Source organism: Primulina eburnea, chromosome 2, assembly GCF_022965805.1.
Source record: "Primulina eburnea isolate SZY01 chromosome 2, ASM2296580v1, whole genome shotgun sequence".
Taxonomy (NCBI): Eukaryota; Viridiplantae; Streptophyta; class Magnoliopsida; order Lamiales; family Gesneriaceae; genus Primulina; species Primulina eburnea.
The window spans coordinates 45,759,171-45,781,807 of NC_133102.1; the positions used below are offsets into that span (position 1 = coordinate 45,759,171).

Genomic DNA, 22,637 nt, shown 5'->3' on the forward strand with positions numbered 1-22,637 from the left:
TAATATAATAAAGAAATTGATATAAAAGTAATTGTAAATGGAAGGACAATTTATGTATAAATATTTGTTCACAAAATGAGGAGCTAGACATGAAAATTCGATACAACTACCATAGTATTGCTCTTCATGATGATTTGACCGGCATTTTCAATGCTTTGGATCCATAACCAGTTTCGGAGAATCGCTAGCGGACACCAGAAATCAGCTCCGGCTCGGCGGATCAAATGTTTCTAGCCTCCCATGTTTCCCGGCCTCCCTAGGGAGTAACATTCTTCCACCACCCAACCGGACGCCAGCTACTCAAATGGCCGCCTCATCATTGATTTCAGTCGTACATATGACTGATTATATTTGGTTTCGTCGAGTGATTTTTTATTGAATGATAAATCTTTTGATTTAATGGGATAAATAGGTAAACTTCAATTCAAGAATTTTGAGGAGCTTCAAAAGCCAATTGCCTCCATCTGCCATGAACAATCGATATTGGCTACCATTGGTATTGTTGAAGGCCGAAAGTGTACTGCATATCCTGCTGTGAAACATGCACTTAATGCTGTGGGTGCTCATTTGGTATAGTAGAACCAGACACAATGGCCTTCCGCACCAGTGAGGGGAGCCTCATAACTAAAGATACTTATGATCTGGGGCATTGCGAGTTCATTCAGCTTTTTATCAAGGAAATAGGAATCAAAATATCTGGTCCCGGACAAAAGATATGCAGCAGAAGGTGTTCTTTTGTATATATGAAATAGTTTACATGGTGAAATATTTATATGACTATTTCTGTAACAAATGGTCCTACATACATGGAAGATGATAAACACTATCTTATCACTTGTTGTAACAATTTGAGAGAGAATCTAGAGAGAATTCTGAAGATGGTTCGGTAATTGAGATTTCTCTAACACCGGAAGGCGCATTTTATTTCTCTGTGGGGTAATGATTCAATGCCCTTAATTTTATTTTGAGCTCATAGCTAGTATAAAAACCAACTTCTGTCAAAAGCTCAATCTCGTGAAAGACGTTTCAACTTGTCTCCTCATGTGTGTAACGAATTTCTGAGAATATATGTCAAGAATAAGTACCAAGGCATATATATCAATATATGCATGTTGATCAGATCATAGACAGCAAATGCCACCCAAGGCCAACATATTTTAACATATGGGGATTCCATTGGCTCTGAAATCATAATCTTTGCCTATCGCAGTGAATCTTAATAGAAACATATGTAATTTTCCCAGGGCCGTGCTTCTTTGGAGTCGTGAGAGTCGGATGACTCAGGCCCAATTTGTTTTGGGGCCCAAAAATTTAAAAAAAAAATTATTATATATACTGCTTTTTTAATTTATAAATATTAAAATATAAAGAATAATAAAATATCAAATAAAATATTGTCAAATTGCTTATCCCAAACTTGGCGAGAAAGACAGAAACAACGGCCAAAGTGATATCTATCCTTCGTCTTCTCCATCTTCGACTCCAGCATCAGTTGCTCACCCTTGTAAGTGTATTAATGTTATGTACAGTAATAATTTGTATTATAATGTTTTCTCCCCTAATCAGTTGCTTAAAACGTGCAGACGATGAAACCTTGTTGAGGTCTTGCAAGAATCTTGAAAGTTCTTTGACTCATAAGGGTTGTTCTGATATTAATGGGGATGATCTATTTTCGGAGTTGACATTCTTGAGGTGCTCATTACCAAGAGAAGCAAAATCGGCCATTGATGTAGTGAATTACTTGAAGAAAATGGATGGGTGTTTAACAAATGCTCATATTGCTTATAAAACCTTGTTGACTGTCCCGGTCACAGTAGCAAATGCAGAGCGAAGTTTCTCAAAGTTAAAGCTCATCAAAACTTTTCTCCGATCAACCATGTCACAAGAAAGATTGAATGGATTGGCTATGTTATCGATTGAGAAAGAAATTACCGAACAACTTGATTGTACATACTTGATTAGTATTTTTAGCTCTAAAACTGTTAGACGGGTTGTTTTTTAGTGATCATTTTGGACATGTTTGATATTTTAATTCATTTAATTTTTTATATTATCTTTAACGTATTGGTTTAATTTGAAAAATTGCTATCGAACTAAAAAAAAATATGAACACACATTATGATTCAGATGCCTCTTTTTAAAAGTTAGACTCAGGCCCAAATATTGTTAGGATCGGCCCTGAATTTTCCGCACATCAACTTCTGATCACGATACTTTTTTTGTTCAGCAGCAGCCAGTTCTCAAGTATGATTGGTAACTAAACTATTCATACATATTACATTTTTTTTCTGTCTGAAGAAGTTTTGATAATGCAATTTTTGCTTCCACATACGTATTAATTTACTTAACCTTTTATGATTTAGTACTTCAGTTCTTATTGGCGTTGCAACTTCCGAAACTTTGCATCATTCATCAGTACTTATAGTTCTTTTGCAGTTACCATGCAGGATTACATGGAAGACTAAGAGGTGATGGATCCTTTTCAATTTCTTCAAGCTCTCGAATGCCACGTGGATGCGTATGCTTCTAGCTATATATGATGGATTGGTGATCCACGGGGGCCGAGCTCCAGAATACTTGGCATTGGATGAAAGTGTGCTTAAATTGGGGAAGGAATTTATGGAATCTGGGAAACCGGTGGCATCAATAGGCCATGGACAACAAATTTTATCAGCTGCTGGTGTTCTAAAGGCAGCTGTTCACACCCCTACATCGTTAAATAGCTACTATAAGTATATATGCATGATCATCCCATATGATAATTTTATGTGCTGCACCTTTTTCTCCGTTTCATCGTTTCCATTTAGTTGCACAACTCATTGGAAATATGGATAATATCATTTTTTTCAAATGTTTTCATCAGGGCAAGAGATGACTGAGGTACTGCACATCCTGCAGGGAAGCTTAATGTTGTTCTGTCAGGGGCGACATGGCTAGAACCCGAACCAATCGATCCTTGCTTCACTGATGGTAACCTTGTCACATGTGGACTTCTTGGTCGTCTGCACGTGACATTCTAGTCACGTTTTCTTACTATAATTTACTGTTGTATATCTAATAAGTGGTATATCTACCATGTCACAAACTTTGGCATCCCTTGGCTTGTTCTGTGTTTGTGGTCAAGAATATACACATACACTGTTGTTTTGCTCAAATAAAAGCTTTTTTTTGGACGGTACTCCTGGCCGTTGTGTATTCCTCGTGTGTTCATTGGGTAAACCTCGTATAAATGATCTTCGTTTTTTTAGATTTACTTTTTTTTAGGATATTGTTGTAGTTTAAAACAGTGTGAGCCATCGATTGCGAATTTTAAAAATTTACTTATTTTGTTAATTAGGGATAAGTTTCATTTTTCTTCGTCATTTGGTTCCATATTCCAATGCAAACTATATTTTCTAAATTGTTTTCCAAATTCATCATTTGGGTGAATACCCCAAACAAAAGCCAAGTAAAAACGGTATTATTCCCTTTTTTGAGCAAAATACCCATAAATTCACTTCTTAATTAAATGCGTAGTAAAGAATCATGTTTATATCGTTGACTAAAAATCATAACCTTTTTATAAAACGTAAATTCCTGCAAACTTGTCCATCAATACTTGAAGAAATAAAAGGATAATATTCTTCGACGAAATATGAAATTGGTAATCTGATTTTATTGTATAAATATCATATTATAAATACATCTTACACAATTAACACATCATATTGGCAAAATTATTTTATTAATCAAGTCGGATAAAAAATACTCTAACCGGTAGTTTTTGTGAACTGCTGTCCTTGAAATCAAATACCGAACTCCAAACATATTCGGAAGAAGAAAATGACTCCGCGGGTGCATGGTGGTTCTTGTTGGAGGAATTTGACATTAAATGGGCAATCCAGTAACAAACAGTTCACTGTTTATACTGACTCAGACAACTAATCAGAATTTCAGACATGAAACCCACTCCTTGTTAAACATCTCCAAACCTCAACAAAAATCACACAAATCTACCTCTTCTAAGTTCGACCAAACTGCGGAATCATCGATGAGGCACTTCGATTTCGAAATCTGCGCCTCTCTCATTCTCTCCGCCGCCATTCTGCTGCCATTCACCGCCGCGGACATTGCCGGAGAACGGGCGGCGCTCGTCGCCTTTCGTTCTGCGGTCGGAGGACGAGTCCTCCTCTGGGATCTAACTAGGCACACTCCCTGCTCGTGGGCTGGCGTCGTGTGCAATGCGCCGTCGAATTCCACCGTCGTTGAGCTCCACTTTCCGGGAATGGGGCTCTCCGGCGGGATTCCACCCAATACGATCTCCATTTTGACCAATCTAAATACACTCAGTCTCCGTTACAATTCGATGTCGGGGAATCTGCCGCCGGAGTTGTTCTCTTCACTGACTTCACTCCGTAATCTCTATTTGCAGCACAATTCTTTCGATGGCGAAATCCCGGATTCTTTGTTCTCCTTGACGTCTCTTGTGCGTGTAAATTTGGCGGATAACAATTTCTCTGGCCAAATTTCGCCGTCATTCAATAAATTGACCCGTTTGGGGACGCTCTACTTGCAGGACAATCACTTTTCTGGTCAAGTTCCTGATCTGGATTTTCCTCCAGCTCAGTTCGATGTTTCTAATAATAATCTTACTGGAGAGATTCCAGAACACCTTTCGGGGAAGCCCAGGAGTTCTTTTCTTGGAAATTCGCTCTGTGGCTCTCCGCTCGACTCTTGTGATGGTGGAAAATCCAAGAAAAATCTCTCTGCAGGGGCGATTGCTGGGATTGTAATCGGTTCGGTAATCGGGTTGTTGCTGATGTTATTGCTGTTATTCTACTTGTGCAGAGCGTGCGCTGGAAAGAGAAAAAAATCAAAAGATGAAGACGTGGCTAATGTGAGAGATCTCGAAGTCCCACCGGAGAAAATGGGGAGCGAAGTTAAAAATGGGGCCGCGGGTGGTAGTTTTGCGGCGGCATTGGGGGCGAAGGAGAAAGGCAAGGTGGTTGTGGATGGCAAGAAAGGGCTAGTATTCCTGCGGAAAACGGGGTGGCACTTCGACTTGGAGGATCTTCTGAGGGCGTCGGCTGAGGTTTTGGGGAAGGGAACATTCGGAACCGCATACAAAGCGGTACTTGAAACGGGGCTGGCGGTGGTGGTGAAGCGGCTGAGGGATGCTAATATGGGAGAGAGGGAGTTTAGGGAAAAGATGGAGGAAGTTGGAAGATTGGATTATGAAAATTTAGTGCCTTTAAGAGCTTATTACTATAATAAGGAGGAGAAGCTGTTAGTGTATGATTATTTGCCAATGGGGAGCTTGTCTGCTTTGTTACATGGTGAGAATTCTTCTGGATCTTGTTGAGATTATTAATCTCATTCCTTAGTGCCTGGAATGAGTGTTATTTTAGTGTTTGTGGCCCATAATTTGCATCTTGTTGGTTTAGATGTCATTTTGAGTTACTTCTAAGGCTGTAAATTGGAATAGTTTAGGATAAAGGTTGCGATGCATAAGCAGAATGAGACAGTGACAATGCCTTTTGCCTGTTCGTTTTTATCCTTTTTCTATGTTTGCAGTAACTAGTTAACATCGTTTGTCTTACTTTAGCTCAAAGTCAATGATGAAGGATTCCTTTTCGGATGCTTTTCTTGCCTATGGTCTTGCTAAACTTGTTTAAGTCACTACTAGCTAGTCTTGCTATGCACAGAATCTTGGCGTGCTGCCAAATTCTTGTTCTTTTGAAAACTCTGTGATTCTTTACTCAAATGGGGTTCCAATTTTAGCATGTGAAAGGTAAATTTATTGGATTTGATGAGTTTTAATTCGATCTATGTTGCAGGAAACAAGGGAGTCGGCAGGACTCCCTTAAACTGGGAGACAAGGGCGGCCATCGTCCTCGGTGCAGCACGAGGAATTTCGTACCTTCACTCACAAAGCCCCACACTCTCCCATGGAAACATCAAATCATCAAACATCCTTCTTACCACTTCATACGAATCCCGTGTCTCCGATTTTTGCCTCGCTCAGCTTGCAGGACCTACCATCACCCCTAACCGTGTTGCTGGCTATCGTGCACCAGAGGTAACCGATCCTCGGAAAGTCTCACAAAAGGCAGATGTCTATAGTTTCGGAGTTTTACTGCTCGAGCTGCTAACGGGCAAGGCTCCGACTCATTCATTAACAAACGAGGAAGGGGTCGATCTCCCGAGATGGGTTCAGTCCATTGTTAGAGAAGAGTGGGCGTCCGAAGTGTTCGATATCGAACTACTTCGATATCAAAACGTTGAAGATGATATGGTTCAGCTCTTGCAGCTTGCAGTTGATTGCACTGCTCCATACCCGGATAAACGCCCTTCGATGACCGAGGTTTGTGGTAAAATCGAGGAGATTTGTCGTTCGAATGTACAGGATCATAGCGGAAACATTGTTGATATTGAAGAACCGCAGCACTATACTGGCTCATGATGATAAGTACCACCTCTTTAGAACAAAGTTTTACATTCCTAATGGCCCCTTGTGAATGTGATTGCCTCTTCATTTTTGGAGTTCAATGAGATTGAGTACAAGCATCAACTGTTCATCTGTCACCTTTTCTTTTATTTTGGCGCACTTCTGATTTTTTCCCATGTCGAATAAAAATTAATGTCAAATCATTCATTTATGGCTTACCAACGCCATTGCCTATTTGCCATGTGAGACTGTTCTTTCTTCTGAATTGAAGGAAGATTCTCTCCTGCCGGTTAAAATATATCGAAGGATTTGTATTAATTACAATGTCAATTTCACGGTCGGTGCCATAGGTTCTGAAACCTCAACGGCTACTCCTTTATTATATAATAATAAACAGCTGCATTTACAAAAGAGAAATTGACTTTTCAATACCATAATACAAAATATAAACCATTACGTAAGCCGTATCCAATTTTATATTATTTTTAAACAAAATGCTCTGTTATTATAGGACAACTAATTTGGAAGTATTTCTATATCTTTTAGCAATTTCAATGATTTAACACATGGAATTAACGAATGAGTGAATTTGGTCTTTGTGTATTTCAAATCTATCATAATTATCATCATTTCTACGTGTGCTCAACGTAAATTTATTCAAGCAATGAAATGGATTTAAAGTTTATGAATTTGAAATTCATGAATTCAAGTTCTTTCATTCAAACACAATATTAAATCAAATTTGAATATGATAAATTGAAAGAGAGAGAGAGAAAGAAATCAAATTAATTGAACAGATTTGAAATCGACTATTTTTATGTGATATAAAATAAAATATAACCGAATACTAGAAAAAACAAAACATGTTTTTTTTAGAGTCGGTAGTATATTTTTTAGCAATATTAACTGTGTTCGAAATCAAGTGTGTGTAAGACTCTTTTAAAAAAAAATTAAAAATATTTCCTAAACACTTAATTAATGGGCTTAATTAACTCTAGTTTTTAATTAATAAATTAAGCATATTAAGATTAATAAAATCATTAGTCATCAAATTAAAATGTTTAAATTACATATTTCCCAAAAAATCCCTCATTAAATACATAATTTCATTGCTAACACTAATTAATTTAAAATTGACCTAAAAAATACAATAATTCTTAAAATATTTAAAATAAATATTTTATTAATTAGAAATACAATTTTAGCTTTTAAATATTTAACACCTTAATTGTCTATGGTCCTCCGTCCTCGGTCAACCACCTATATTTACCTGAAAATCTTTAAATTATGCAATCGAACAAAATTATACAATTAATTATTTAGTCATTCAAAATATATCATTCATGCATCCAAAATAATTTAATTAAAATATTTTAGCAATTTAACAATTTTCATGCATGCGGTCTACGTGGACTGATTTTCGAGTGTTATAGTCTCACCGATCAATTTTACGATATATATATTATTATAATTGGGTTGCTCATGAAAAAATATTACTTTTTATATCAAAAATATTTTTTTATTATAAATATGGACAAAATTAACTCATTAAAATAGACCTATATTTCACAATATATGCAATTTTTGGGAGAATGTCATTACTAACATCACGTGAAATAGTTATCGCAGTCAAGTATCTTAAAGAATCAAAAACCACTGCAAGCACGTTATATTCGTGTAGAGATAGTCTAAGAAAATATTCAAGATTTGAAATTTGAAATTTGAAATTTAAATTTCATTATAGGACATGAGATTTTAGGGTAATAAAAGAGGGTTGAAATCTTTCTTTTTTATTTTTCATTAATTATTTTATTTTTATATAAATATTTTATAAATAAAAATGTTTTAGTATTTGATTTTGGAAATTATTCATAGTTTTGGGTCAAATTACGCCAATATTAGCTGGCCAGGATTAGGTTGGGCATGGTGCTTGCTTTAATCTAGCTACCTAGTTTGCATGCCTTCCTTCGCATGCAATGATGAATGCATTTCAAATGATAGTCATCTCGAATGTGTATTTGAAATCCACGACAATTACTATAGATATTTCTTAAGTTGATATATAATGCATTTGAAATCAACTTGAATTTTTTATCATCTCATACAAACAAATCAATGGATTTTTTTAAATCTGTCGTTCCAAATCTATCAATCGAGTACTAACATAAATTGATAAAAAAAAATTCTATATAAATTCATCTAAAATATAAAATAGATTTGAAATTCGTCATTTCAAATATTTTCATCGAAATGCGTCCCAAATTCTAGAGGCAATTTGTACCCTTTATAGTAAAACAAATTATAATATGTGTGATGCATTATTACACACACACACACATATTTCAAGGGTGAAATGAACTCATATAAAATGTGTTATAATAATTTTATAAATTAAAACAATTAATAATAAATTTGAATAAAATTTAAAATAAATAATATCTTAAAATCAAAAATCGACTAATTTATTCCAAAAATACTTGAACAAACAAACTTATGCAGAATAAATACACCTCAATACCTCGTATTTTGCATAATAATAAAAATTAAAATAAAAAAGATTATAAAGTACAAAATTTATATCAAAATCGTAGAAAGTTTTGGCAATCGGTAGTTGGTTGAATAATAACAATATTAAAGTGACTTCTAATTTTTTAAGCGACTTCAAAATTTTCCTATAAAGTTAATTATACGGAGTATCATCAGTCTTCACAGTTCACACCATGGAGCATTTCATAAAGTTCTTGGCAGGGAAATTAATACGGCTGTTATTATTGAAGCATGCTTTCCATGTTAAAGTTGCGGCTCAATTACTACCCCACTAAAAATATTTTTAAGTGATTTTTCCTAAACAATACTGCCTTTTAATTATTGAACAATTTTTCTAAATTAAAAACAATTTATTGATAATTGTTTAATACTATTTGGTCAACTTAAAAAAAATTTAATAATATATGTAATATGTGTGCATTTTGTTTAAAAAACAAAGTCAGATGCAGAAACATCGAGATTTATTGAACTTTTAATCAAAATTTACGTGTAAAGAAATGTTTTTAAAATTTGATATAATTTTATTTATATTGAGTCAGATAATATGGAAACAAAAAACTAATTAATTTGATATATAAAATAGATGTGGACTCTCGTAAAAACTTGGACAAAAACTTATGTGAGACAGTCTCACGAATCGTATTTTGTGAGATATATCTTTTATTTGAGTCATCAATGAAAAAGTATTACTTTTTATACTAAAAGTATTAATTTTTATCGTGAATATCGGTAGGAGTAATTCATATAAAAAAGATTTGTGAGACTGTCTCACAAAAAAACTACTAAAAAAACGTGTAGATCCATTCTTTGTATAATTTGTCACAAAGAATTGATGATGATACAACAGGAATCAATCAATCAATAGCCGAGGGGGAAAAATTTGACATTATCTCCGAGGCCATAAATGTCACGTGAAAGATGTGTGTGGTAGCTGTCTTGAGAAAAAACAGAGGGGCTGGGCTATGGAAGCAGCACGTGTTTTTCGCTCTGTATTTTCAGTGGCTCTCATGCGGCCGCCTCACCTAACATTTATCCTCTCTTCTTTACATTCTTCACTCCGCAAAACCCTAACTCCTTCCCATCTCAACTCCTGCTTCCAATTTTTTTTTTTGAACGTTCATTCGTTGATTCTAGCTATGGAGATAGATTTCATGGGTCTGTATTCCCAGAATCCAGCTCCCGGGGCGGTGCAGAACAGTTACGAGCTCGATGAGTTCGTGGATTCAGGTATTAATTGATTGGCCCGAAATCCTTCTCGATTTGCCGGATATCAATTGGGATTTGATTAATTAATTCATGTTATATATCTTAGGAAATGGGGAAGGTAATGTGTCCTTGTCTCTTTGTACCAGTTCTCCCATGGAAGAAAAAGCAGTGTTCCGAGATTTTCCCTGGGTTAGATTTCTTGCTTTTTTTGGTAAAACAATACATCAAATTCTAGTTTCAAATTTATATATATAATTATTTATCCATATATATCGATACACCGCATTTTCAGGTGGGAACCTGCGCCTGTCTGAATATATGTGCCAATAATATCTCTCTCCTGTTCTATTCTATAATAATTTTATTTCCATGCTTTTTTTTAAATTATTATTGTCACATCACATATATTAGCAGCGAGCCTCGTATTATATGTGCTTATTAATGAAAATTTGCATAATATTTCAATTAACATGCTAGCTAGTTGAAAAAAATAATATTTCTGGACAAACGAGATGCTGTGTGTCGATCTACACTTTTTCAAAGAATTACTGTACGTGAAAAAAAAAGTACAAGATGTCTCAGATCAAGGGAGCAATACTTACAATACTTTATAAAAATATTTATACTATTAGTATTTATGTAATTATCTGTTATTAATCTAATATATTGTTTTTTTTGTTAGTTGTGAATTGAACTTTACGGTTATTTATCGCAATAAGAAAATCGATTTTTACCTTTTTTTTCTCAGACCCAAAAATATTTTGACTTCATTTGTACTTGTTGGCAAACGGTTAACAAAATTAGATTATACCCAATCATTTTTGCTTATAAATTTTTTTTTTAATTTTATTTGGCCGTGATAGACATCTAAACATAGCGTTTACTTGTAATATTTTCTTGATCACAGAAAAAGTTAGGGAAGTCTCCTGCAGAAAACATGACAATGATGCGGAATTCAGCTTCTAACTACGACTGGGAAAATGCTCAACCAAGAGAACGATCTTGTCAATCCTTTGTTGGGAAGCAGGTCATCGGTCACTCGGATTTTCTATATAACCGCGATGATAGTTTACCGATTTCAAGGTGATTAAATTGCATGAGTCCACGAACTTACGAACTCATGAGGTGTATTTATTTAGGTTGATATTATATATTTCGGTCAGATTGACTACAAATGGAAATGTCAAATAAAGGAGTTAACTCACCCCGCTTTGTTAATGGTACTTAACTTGGAAAAATGGTGTGATAATAGGTACATTTTTATGACAATATATGTAAAAACAATTGAATAATTTGGCTTATAATTTTTAGGAACAAATTTGAGCGCCCACTCTCGTTCCCAGCTTCATCAACCATATTCTGTCCCACTGATGCACCCATTTTTTTTCATGCACAAAAGGTCACCCTCCCTATATTTTTATTTTAATTCTTTCTTTAATCTTATGTCTTAACATTGCATATATTAAATAATCCTAACTTTTTGAAGTTTTCTTTCTTGATCAATGCATAATTAACAGGCTGATAGAAAAGTGTATGCTATTGGGGATGCATCTTTCGATGATACCCGGAAGTCCAAAGGTGGTATCGATGCACTACTTCTCATCGATTGTTGACAGTGTATTTAAAAAAAGTTGACTCGCTGTTACCCCTCCCCCAAGTTGTAATAAAAAAAAAAGTTGACTTGTTGATCAAATGAAATTCTTGATAATGTATTAATTTGTTTTATTTACAATTTTTATGCCTTAAAATAGGTTATACCCCAACAGTGGCTATGGCCCGGAAAGCAACATTGGCCAGATTCCTGGAGAAGCGGTCACACCGGTAAATCTTGATGAATTTCTCAACAATTGGTCCATGATCTTTCCCATGTTTTTTTTATGCATTAAGATTATCATGAAAGCCGAGTCTTCAAAAGTTTAACATGTTTAACGGAGGATTCTGCTATCTATAAAATGAAGAAGAAAGGAGATTTTTTTGTTTTAGAAAGTTGAGCTTCACAAACCTTAAGGACATAATGTCTACAACTTAGTAGATAAAGTATGCATACTCTCACCAGGGAGGGTCAAATGGCTACACCTACATATCCTCTTATTGAATGTTATCATTGTCCTTTTAATTTTCAATATTTGTTCAATAAATTTTCATTCATATAGGAGATTGATGGATAATCTGGACTGGTGCGCATGAAAATTGTGGTTCGAGTACTACACTGATCATTGTGGAATAAAATTAGGGGTTAAGATCAACCATTTGATGAAATTCATGGAGTTAAACCTTCGTTTCCTCTCGTTTGCAATGTTTTTGATAGTAGAGAAGTGGACAGTTAATATATGCACCCTATAGTGAGGAGAGTAGGCTTTTAGTGCTCACAAATATCAAATTATTGGGCTGCTGATGTTTGAATCTCGAAGTAAGACGACCTGTGAGAGGGTGAATTTGTTTAGAAAATATGCGTCTCACCGCCACATCATATTAGGTACTTTTTAACAATTTGGATTGCGGGTTCTACTGCTCAAAACATGACACTACCATTCAATGGCTAGCACCACTACTTGACTTGGCTCTACCATCCAAGTGCTGGCCTTGATGTTAGAGTGTTGTATCTTTCTACGTATACCTTGCAAAGCTTCATCATTTTTTTGATCTGTTAGTTTTATTTAATGATTCATTTCATGTGCGCATTGAAAGTTTACTGTAATGTAATTTGTAGATAATTTCGAACATAAAGTACTATGATTTTCCACAAGCTAGGTTGCTCGATCTAATTACATGAAAACGTTTTTATGCAGATTGAACCAACAAACAAAACCCCATCTAATGGGAAGGTCGTTGAATTGGCCTGAAGCCTGCGACACTACCTTCACAAAATGCAACAAGAAGATAAAAACCAGCATGCAGCATGAGGTCTTGATGTGAAATTAAGGGTAAATCTACTGCAGCACACTCTCAGAGACTGCTATTCTTGATTTTTATGATACGTTATGGATGGAAACAACCAGAAACGTCAAACAAAATCGCTGGAATGTGTATAAAGAACACCCGTATTGTGTTCTACCCGCCGATATTTGCGTGGGAAGTTTATCATTGAAATTGTATTTGGAGTTGTAAATTGATCTTCACATTTTCTCGTTTGGTAAACATTTGGTATATATACATATATTTTCTTAAGAGGGAGAGATGTAAAGCATCTAGCTTGTGTTTCTTGGATTTGATCGTGTGACCGTGTAGCACCGTGGTGGTGCATCCAGCGAGTCTAATTTATTGGTCAAGCGGGATCTTACATCTTTTTCTATAGAAACCTATATTGCTAGAGCTTGATTTAACTCGGAGATTCGAAGTAATTACTTTAATAATTTAAAAAATATACATTTTTTGTATTTGATTAATATTTATTATTATGTAGCGTGGTTTAGAAAATAAAAATACACAAACAAACCGCAATTATTTACAATTGTCATGTAGGATTTTTTCGAAAAAACTAATAAAAACATTAAGAGAAAAATAGTTTTTCACATTTTGAAAAGTACATATAAACGGTCCAATGACAAATCATCATTTCAATAACTTAATTTTTTTTTCTCAATCAGAGAAAACAAAAAATATCATCAAAAGAAATTTACTAAAATAATTAAATTAAATAAGGTCCCCCAAAGGCCCAAACACCTGAGTGGGCCCATATTCAGCTTACAAGTCTAAATTCACGGCCCAATTTAATATTCAGAGTATTCCCGCTTCAAATTTCGTTCAGAAGACCATTTCAACTGCATCCTCCCTCAGCGTAGAAATTGATTCTAACGGAAATTCAAATCTATAGAAAGAAAATGTAATTGTTAATGGAAGAATCTGAAGATATCAGCAGCAGCAGCAGCAGAGGAAACTATCCTTAAAAATTGCTAAGGCTTTGGACGAGGCTCGCATTTCCCAAGCCACAAACATCCGTAAACTTAAAGAACTTGCGGATCTCCGATCCTCAAGGCCGCCGATTGAATTCTTCGCCGCTTTTTTAAAGGCAATAACCCCTCTTTTCAATTTTCACCGCCGCACAGCATCCTCAGATCGTATCATAAAGTTCGTCGCTGTTTTCGCTTGCTCCCGTAACGCAAAAGATGCAGCCCGCTGTGATGAAATTCTGGAGAATTTTCTAGGGTTTCTGATCGTGGCTTCTGGCGCGGCTAATAAGACGGTCAGGTTTAAGGCTTACCAGATCGTTCTGAGGTTGTGCTTTATGCTTTTGGTGTTGTGCCTTTTTTTTCAGAGGACCATATGGTTTTTATTTCTTTGTTTTTTAGGAAAAGGCCGGATGTTTCAGGAAAATTTTGTTTAGGGAAGTACAAAGATATAGGGAATTGGGATTCGGTTTTTCTATTTACAGTTTACTTTGAAAAGAGGAAAATGTCACGTAGTTATTCCCTTCTACATCATTATGCGGTTGCCGGATGATGCAGAAGTTAGCAATGAACTTTGGGATGAGGTGATAGGATGCATTAAATTGCGTGCGGCTGACAAAGTATATGCAGCTCGAACATTTGCTGTCAGGGCTCTTTCACGCTTCGCAAATGATTCAGAAAATGGGGACATTCTTGATTTGTACCTCGAGAAACTTACTTTGGATCAGAGCGCGGTTGGTTCTTTTCCTCGTTTTTTTATTGCAGTTTTTGGGCTAATTTTAGTTGTTCCATAAACTTGACTGATGCACTTCTCCACTTTCTGGAAATTAACTCATCTACTTGGGATAGTGGAGCCTAAAGTTGTATTATCATTTTATCTATTAAAGAATCACTAATACTTTAGAGACTTGATGTACCATGTGTACAATTGCTTTAACCGTCCTTTTTGTTGCATTTGCTCAGGATGTTCGTAAGACTTTGTGTTGTCTCTACCACCTTCAAGGGACACTATTACAAAGATAATTGATTGCACTCTGGATCTGAATGAGACAGTAAGAAACACAGCTTACTGTGTTATAGGTAGTAAATTCCCCCTGCAGAGCCTCATGTGAATCAATGGTTAACTCTTTTTAGTATCTTATTCTTTTGGTTTTTCTCTCAGAGTGGGAAAAATCATAACTTGTCAATTCTGCATTGTTTTAAGTATGATTTTATCATGTTTTTACAGCATCAAACTCAGAACAGTTGTTCTTCAGAGGGGTCTTTCTGATCGCTATCCAGCTGTTGCAAAGGAGTGTTTGAAGTCGATGAAAGATGAGTGGCTTGAGAAATGTTGCAATGGAGATCCTACAAGAACTACTTAGATATATTGATGTAGAAACCTATGAATTGATCGGGGAGTCCGTAATGGTTGTAATGCTGAAAGGAGAATTGATAAAGTTTCAAGATGGGCAAACTATTCACAAATTTTTAGCTTCCGAGGATGAGGGCGCAGATGGTTTGTGCGGCATATATTTTGGCTTATGTTTAAGGCCTTGTTGAACTTGGAACTCGAAACAACTATACAATCAATTGTTCATACGTGGGGACATATAAATCCATTGTGAATCAAAATTCTGCTTTAGCAATCTTATGCTCCAAACAGAATTAATACCTTCTAAATTTATTAAAAATTCAATTTATTTTGGTTTTTGAGTTCTCAAACATAATGCCGTAGGTCTTTGACGAAGTACCATGAGCAGCACTTTTAAATGGGTTTAATTTAAGTTGAATAGTGTTTCGGATGAGTTTGTCTAATTGGAGTTGCTAACACTTGTCCCTCGCAAAATTAGAACATCAGTGAATTGTCTGTGACTGTTCAATGGATAAAAGTGGACATCAGGAGCTTTTCTTCTTGTGTTTGCTCTATGCTTATTAGATTTGGTCTATTAATACTTTTGTATGTTTTTTGTTCATTTCCATATTATTGCAAATAAAACTGAACACCGACTCCATTTATGAACATCAGCTTTTGGACCCATTTCCTTAAAAATTTCTATTAAAGAGCAGGGCAACGTCAACATTCTATAGAGCTAATGGACTCAGAGGTTGCTAAGTTTTGGAAAATGGTCTGTAAGCACCTACAGATAGAAGCACAAGTAAGTAGTTAATATACCCCCACAAGTTATTTACTTTGTTATTGATTTTTACAACTTTCTATGACCGCAAAATTTTGGCGTACCTTTGGGAAATTTTAAGCTTGTAACTGCAAGTTAACCTTTGCTTTTACCATTTTGTTGTATTACATTTTGAATTTTGATCGATGTTCTGCCTTTTTAGTGCATAGTTTGTTTGGCTTTCCAGGAAACATAAACTATATATAGTGGAATTTAAAATTTTTTCTGAGACTTGTAGAAATAATCCATATGATATACATAGTTCCATGCATGAAAAGAATTATACCTCACATGTCTGTCATGGATGGAATGCTAGTCTTGTCCTGTTTCTGACCAATGCAGAGCTTTGCCACTACAAACTATCTGTTTTCTATCTTCTTCACAAAACAAATGAACCTACCTCCAAAATTTTGACACCAGAGAATGTATGGAATACGGATTTAAATGTGAAGGACAGCTGATATCATCTAGAAAATATATAGCATAATGCATGACATAAAAATGAGGTGGAATTTTGCCAAAAGCGTCCCTGAAAAATGCAAGTTTTAATGACTAGGGCCTCAGGTTTTGAGGTTTTTTTGGTGATACTCTTTTCTTTGTCAACTAACAGTACACCAGTGTGGTTAATCTGTTGTTATTTAAATAAATTGTTTTGATGATCTTTGATTTGCACAATTATATTAATATTTTTGTTGATGTTCAATCAGACAAAGGGCTCTGATGCTGCAATGACATTGGGCACAGAATCAGCGGTATACACATCTGAAGCTTCAGATTACAATGATCTCCTTGACAGGATTCTCCCTCCTTCCATTTCTTAGTATGTTCAGTTGGTTAAAGAACACATTGCAGCTGGTGGGTAAATGATACAGTCTCTTGAGTTCCATTGAATTTGTGCTATACATTTTTATGCCACCTGATCCTTACAGGTTCAAACTATAGATTTGCATCCCGGCAGCTGCTACTGCTAGGTGCTATACTTGATTTCTCTGATTCTTCCAACAGAAAGGTGGTCAGGGATTGTTCAGGATTTGTTGCACAACCCCTTGATCATGAATTGGATGACGGTGGAAATGACGATGTCATTGGAGATGGCATCAATTTAGGAGGGTAGAGAGATTGGGCTGCTGCGGTTGCAAAAGTGACAAAGAAAGTGCATGCTGCCACGGGAGAGTTTGAAAACATTGTTCTTTCAGTGATCGAAGAACTTGCTCGACCTTGCTGGGAGAGGACAGCTGACTGCAAGCAGTGGCTGCACTGTCTTGCTGTGACTGCTCTTCTATTGGTGAACATGAGTTCCTTCCATTATATGCAACGAGGGGCCATTACTGCCATTGAAATTCTTCACTCTCTATTGCTTCCTGGGGTATATTTTTTCTTCCTTTTCTTCAATTCTCTTATGATTTTTAATAAATTTATTATGATTTTGAAAGGAAAATTTATTATTTGCTATACAGTAATTAAAGAAAAGCTTGTTATTTGCTGTCCTTTCTTGATTTTTTGTTTGTTTGCCTGGTTATGTTAAGTTAAGGTAAAAAATGCTCACTTGGATGTCCAACGGGCTGCTATTAGGTGCCTTGGTCTTTTTGGGTTGTTAGAGAGATAACTTACTACAGATCTAATAAAGCAATTACGGTGTTCTTTAGTCAATGGCCCTTGTATACCCTTACAGTAATGGCTTCTAAGGCTTTGCTTGATCTTGGAATATGGTATGGTGTAGATTCAATTGATAAAGCAATGAACTGTGATCTGTCCTCCCAACTCCACCACGAAACACCCAGAACCCCTGTAAATTTAATGATGGAATATTTAGCTGCTTGATCTTTTATATGCGGGGCTTGAGAATCATAATTGGGGTGCTTCTTTAGATGATGAAGAAAATTTATCAATTCAAGGCATTCTAGGAGAAGGTCTAGCTAAGATTCTTCTTCTGAGTGACAAATTTCCATGAACATCTGCTGCAACACATCACTTGCTTTTGGCCAAGCTCATCAAAATGTGCTTCGGTAGTGAGAGTGGGGTGCTTCAGTGGTACACCAATTTTCTTTTCCTGATTATCTTGCATGAACTTATTCATTGTGCGACTTGAACTAATTGCTTCAATCGGTTCCCTAGGTTGAAACAATGTCTATGTGTTTTCTTTGAGCATTATCCCGCCCTTTCAGTGAATCACAACTCACAAGGTTTGAGTTTCTACTTAGTTGAGCCTATTATAATTTTCTAACTAATAGAACCATTAAAAAAATGCACCACTTTTGGAATCGAAGAAATGTTTGTCCAAGACTTTTATGCCAGTTATGCGTTCATTATGGCCTGGTATCAATGGAAATGCAGCAGGATCTACAGTGATGGTGTCCAACATGCGTAAGCGTGCGATACAAGCCTCGCGCTTTATGCTGCAAATGATGCAAGTTCCTTCGTATGCAAAAGAGATCGCTGCTCGCCATGATAATAATGATGGAAACCAAGATAGTGGGACAAGTCCTACCCTCGATCTGGAGAGTGGAGAGGAAGGGCTTGCGATACGCATTGCGGTGGAAGTATACAAGTTCACTTTTTCCCATCAAGGCAGTAAAAGAAAGAATCACTTCAATTTATTGAATAGCAATATTTCCATGTTAAAGTTGCTACTCAGTTATACGGAGTATCATCAGTCTTCACACCATTGAGCATTTCTATAAAGTTCTTGGCAGGGAAAATTCGATTGATATTGAAGCATGCTTTCTAATGCCCTTTACGTTTCATTACACCTGTTTTTGACGCTTGATTATCTCGTACAAATGGAGATCCAAAGAATATGAATTCTCGCAAAAATCCTGATTTCTCGGGGACCTGGATATCTGGGGTAGAATAAGTACTAGAATTAGATCACTCACAAAGAACTTAGAATTCATATTCAGCAATTGCAAAATGGCTTCTGACAGCTCTTTAATCATGGTGGTGAATTCCAGCGACATAATGTCAATTTTTCTTCTCTTTATTTGTTGTGTCTTGTTTCACCTATATCTTCCCTTCTTTAGGTATATCTGAGCCCATTATCTACTTGACTGTGGTGCCGGATCTAACATATTTTACGTGGATGGGAGAATGTCCAAAATCTCATTCAACCATTTATAAGGTTTCAGCATCCTGCTTTCTTAAATAGGAAAACTGGGACTGGAAATGAACCTTGATGAGGTCGAGTCTACAGATGTGCCACCAACTCCGGCACCACAGTCAAGTAGACGTGCCCGTCCCAGGAGACGAGCCAGGGACGAGGAAATGGCGAACTCTCTCCTACTTCTGTAGCTTCTGCAAATGTTGCTGCATTGTGCACTCGTTCGCAGAGCGCGCAAGACGGTAGCTCTGACGAGGATGACAGCCAATAGAACTAGAACAATTGAAGAGGATTGCGATTTCGTTACTGAATACAGTGATGAGGCAGCAGGATCAGAGTTAACATTTTCACGATATAATCAATTCAAATTACAATATATAATAATTTCACATTTCAATTTGATTTTTTTATTAATTTTTTATAATTATAATATTATGCCAGACGTCAATAGTATCATATGCCTGTGTTTAGCAAACGAGGACCTTTTTCTTAAAACAAAATAAATGAAAATTGGCCAGGTGTAATAAACCCCAACAGCATTTTCTTTTAAAATAAAAAGTGCTTATTTATTATGAAGTGACAGACAGACAAAGACAGGTAAACGCATTCGAGTATGGAGTGAAAATATAAAAAATAATTTATAAAAAATCCTTATGATAATATTTAATTATATCAATTTTTGAGCTAAATTATGTTATATAATTATTGAGTTTTTTTTTTTTAAAAAAAAGTTGATATAAAATTGACCTAGTCTGATACGTTGAAATAGGAAGGGAATAGAAAAATAATTCACTCGTCTCGAAATTTCTCTGACCTCTCACGAATTGAATGGCTTCCCGGCGGGAGGAATACGTCTACAATGCCAAGCTTGCTGAGCAAGCTGAGCGATACGAAGAGATGGTTGATTTCATGGAGAAAGTCGCGGTCGCTGTTGCAGCTGATGAACTCACTTCCGACGAGCGTAACCTCCTTTCCGTCGCCTACAAGAACGTCATCGGAGCTCGACGCGCCTCGTGGAGGATCATCTCCTCAATCGAGCAGAAAGAGGAGAGCCGAGGAAATGACAGCCATGTCTCTATCATCAAAACCTACAGATCTAAGATCGAATCCGAGCTCGCATCAATATGCCAGGGAATTCTGAAGTTACTCGACTCCAAACTCATCGGATCCGCTGCTAACAGCGATTCCAAGGTGTTTTACTTGAAGATGAAAGGAGATTATCATCGTTACGAGGCGGAGTTTAAGACTGGATCCGGCCGAAAAGAAGCCGCAGAAAACACGCTGTCTGCTTATCAAGCGGCTCAGGTTTAGTCCTTTTTCTCTGTATAGTATTTATTTCCAATTATTTTGGTTTCATGTTGTGTTATCTGATTTAGGAGAATTACGGAAGTTCTCACGCTCTATACACCAGAAGAGTTTTAAGTATTTGATTGATGGATCGATGCAAGTTTTTTATTCTTTTTATGTGCTTATGTAGAGCTCAGAGTTTAATCTCAGTTACTGAAACTTTGTGGTTTTCATGGCCTTTAACCTATTGAGGGGGAATTGTGTTTATTTTGCTTCCCTTTTTCTGCGGACGGAGGGACTGAGGTTGGGAGTACAGCTTCGTCTATCTGGTTGATTAACAATTGAATTACTTAAAAAAGAGTGTGATTGAGCTGAGCTATTGAATCTTATGCATGTGCGCACCATTTTAACGTTTCTTGATTTGTTCAATGATGTGTAAAAGCGTTTTGGATGAGCTTCATGAGTTTCGTTTCTTGATTTGCTAGTTCTTTTGGTTTCATGTTGTCTGCAGGAACTTGCTACTGCTGAACTTGCCCCAACTCATCCCATCAGGCTTGGGCTGGCGCTCAACTTCTCTGTCTTTTACTACGAGATTTTGAATTCTCCTGAAAAAGCTTGTAGTCTTGCAAAACAGGTATTCCAGCGCATCCATTTAATGAACTATTTAATAACCACGAAACAAAAGATTTATCAGAGTATTAGTTTACATTTCACCTTAGATGTAAAACCTCCACATCCAAGGCTCTCACTTATCATTTGCGTCAAAGGGTAAGAGTCGCATTTTGCATGTTTCTGATGACTGTGGTCTTGGGTGATGCTTTGTTTCTTGAAGGCGTTTGATGATGCTATTGGTGAGTTGGACTCAATTGGAGAGGAATCATACAAGGATAGCACTTTGATAATGCAGCTTCTCCGCGACAATCTTACTCTGTGGACTTCGGATATGCAGGTAGTTCCCTCTTCCTAACATGTATGTCTACTGGCCATGAGGGAGAGAACGAACTTACTAATTGGTTCGTTCATCGTTCTGGTACCAGGATGATACTTCGGAGGAGGTCAAGCCATCATAAAAGCCCGACGAGGAGTAGCCGACTTTTTGAGGTTTAGAATTTGGTTTTGTTTTTTAACCAAATACGCTGCTGCTTGTTGGTATGTAGCTTCCTAATAATCTTGTTTGATGAACTCCAATAGAGGAATTTGATGTACTTTAAACCATACTGCTACAGTATGACATACAGCATAATACTTGTGTTAAATGCTTGGTAAGACGTTGATATTTTGGATTTACTGCTTGTGTGTGTTTCAAGTTGGTAGATTAAGGCAAGTTGACTCGTTGCCGATACATCGAGTGATCGCCTTCATTTCTTGTTAATGCGGTCAGACGTCATCGCGTACGACCTTTTGATCTGGCATGTCTTATCAATTATATACAATTTTTTTATTTTTTGAATGGCAGAAGGAATTCCTTCTGTGAGAAATTATTCATTTGCTTAATCTATTTTATTTTATTAAAATGGATGATAGTAATCATTTAAAAATGACATCCATTTTTTTTCAACGTTATGCTTATATTATATTAATATTATATTTTTATTTTTTGTTTTTAAATTTTTATTTTTATTTTTATTTTTTTATTTCAACAATTCAAATATCTATTTAGTCATTTCAGAATTTTTTAAATTTTACTTTGGTCTATCAACAATGATAAAAAAGATTATACACACGTGATACATGTGTACACATAGTAACTAGTATCTATATTATATATTAAGGCATTATTTTTTATCGGGATTGCTAAATTACGTAATATTAGTATTATAACTCACCGATTAACAAATATACACATGTATACATGTGTACATACACATATATAATAAAGTAAAAAATCCGACGGTGGGTGTCGAATTTAATTTTGTTCCAAATGTAAAAGCTGAACCAAACATTCAAAAAACTAAATTGCTCCAAATTTTTGTACCATTTGACAGACTCATTTGAATTCTTTTCGAAACTACACTTTTCCAACGGCTAAT

General features: G+C 35.9%; 3 protein-coding genes and 2 pseudogenes across 4 annotated transcripts; all 5 read left to right on the forward strand.

The window, feature by feature from the left end:
• Window positions 1–408: 408 nt before the first annotated feature.
• LOC140824375 (protein DJ-1 homolog D-like) lies at window positions 409–3,020 on the forward strand (annotated as a pseudogene).
• A 772-nt stretch (window positions 3,021–3,792) lies between these two features.
• On the forward strand, window positions 3,793–6,636 carry LOC140823687 (probable inactive receptor kinase At1g48480). Its single transcript, XM_073185154.1, has 2 exons — window positions 3,793–5,315; window positions 5,817–6,636. Exons 1-2 carry the CDS (start codon window positions 3,872–3,874, stop codon window positions 6,440–6,442), a joined length of 2,070 nt encoding a protein of 689 aa, XP_073041255.1. The 5' UTR covers window positions 3,793–3,871; the 3' UTR covers window positions 6,443–6,636.
• A 3,253-nt stretch (window positions 6,637–9,889) lies between these two features.
• LOC140823689 (uncharacterized) lies at window positions 9,890–13,348 on the forward strand. Of its 2 annotated transcripts, none has more exons than XM_073185155.1 (7): window positions 9,890–10,204; window positions 10,284–10,369; window positions 11,088–11,263; window positions 11,492–11,579; window positions 11,698–11,758; window positions 11,932–12,001; window positions 12,970–13,348. In XM_073185155.1, the coding sequence occupies exons 1-7, from the start codon at window positions 9,937–9,939 to the stop codon at window positions 13,094–13,096; spliced, it is 876 nt and encodes a 291-aa protein (XP_073041256.1). In that variant the 5' UTR covers window positions 9,890–9,936; the 3' UTR covers window positions 13,097–13,348. The 2 variants fall into 2 exon arrangements, with proteins under 2 accessions (XP_073041256.1, XP_073041257.1); XM_073185156.1 differs by having other exon boundaries at window positions 9,893–10,201; window positions 10,287–10,369.
• A 526-nt stretch (window positions 13,349–13,874) lies between these two features.
• On the forward strand, window positions 13,875–19,644 carry LOC140823688 (uncharacterized; annotated as a pseudogene).
• A 425-nt stretch (window positions 19,645–20,069) lies between these two features.
• LOC140823691 (14-3-3-like protein 16R) lies at window positions 20,070–21,894 on the forward strand. Its single transcript, XM_073185157.1, has 4 exons — window positions 20,070–20,625; window positions 21,119–21,241; window positions 21,440–21,556; window positions 21,645–21,894. The coding sequence occupies exons 1-4, from the start codon at window positions 20,149–20,151 to the stop codon at window positions 21,675–21,677; spliced, it is 750 nt and encodes a 249-aa protein (XP_073041258.1). The 5' UTR covers window positions 20,070–20,148; the 3' UTR covers window positions 21,678–21,894.
• Window positions 21,895–22,637: the final 743 nt, after the last annotated feature.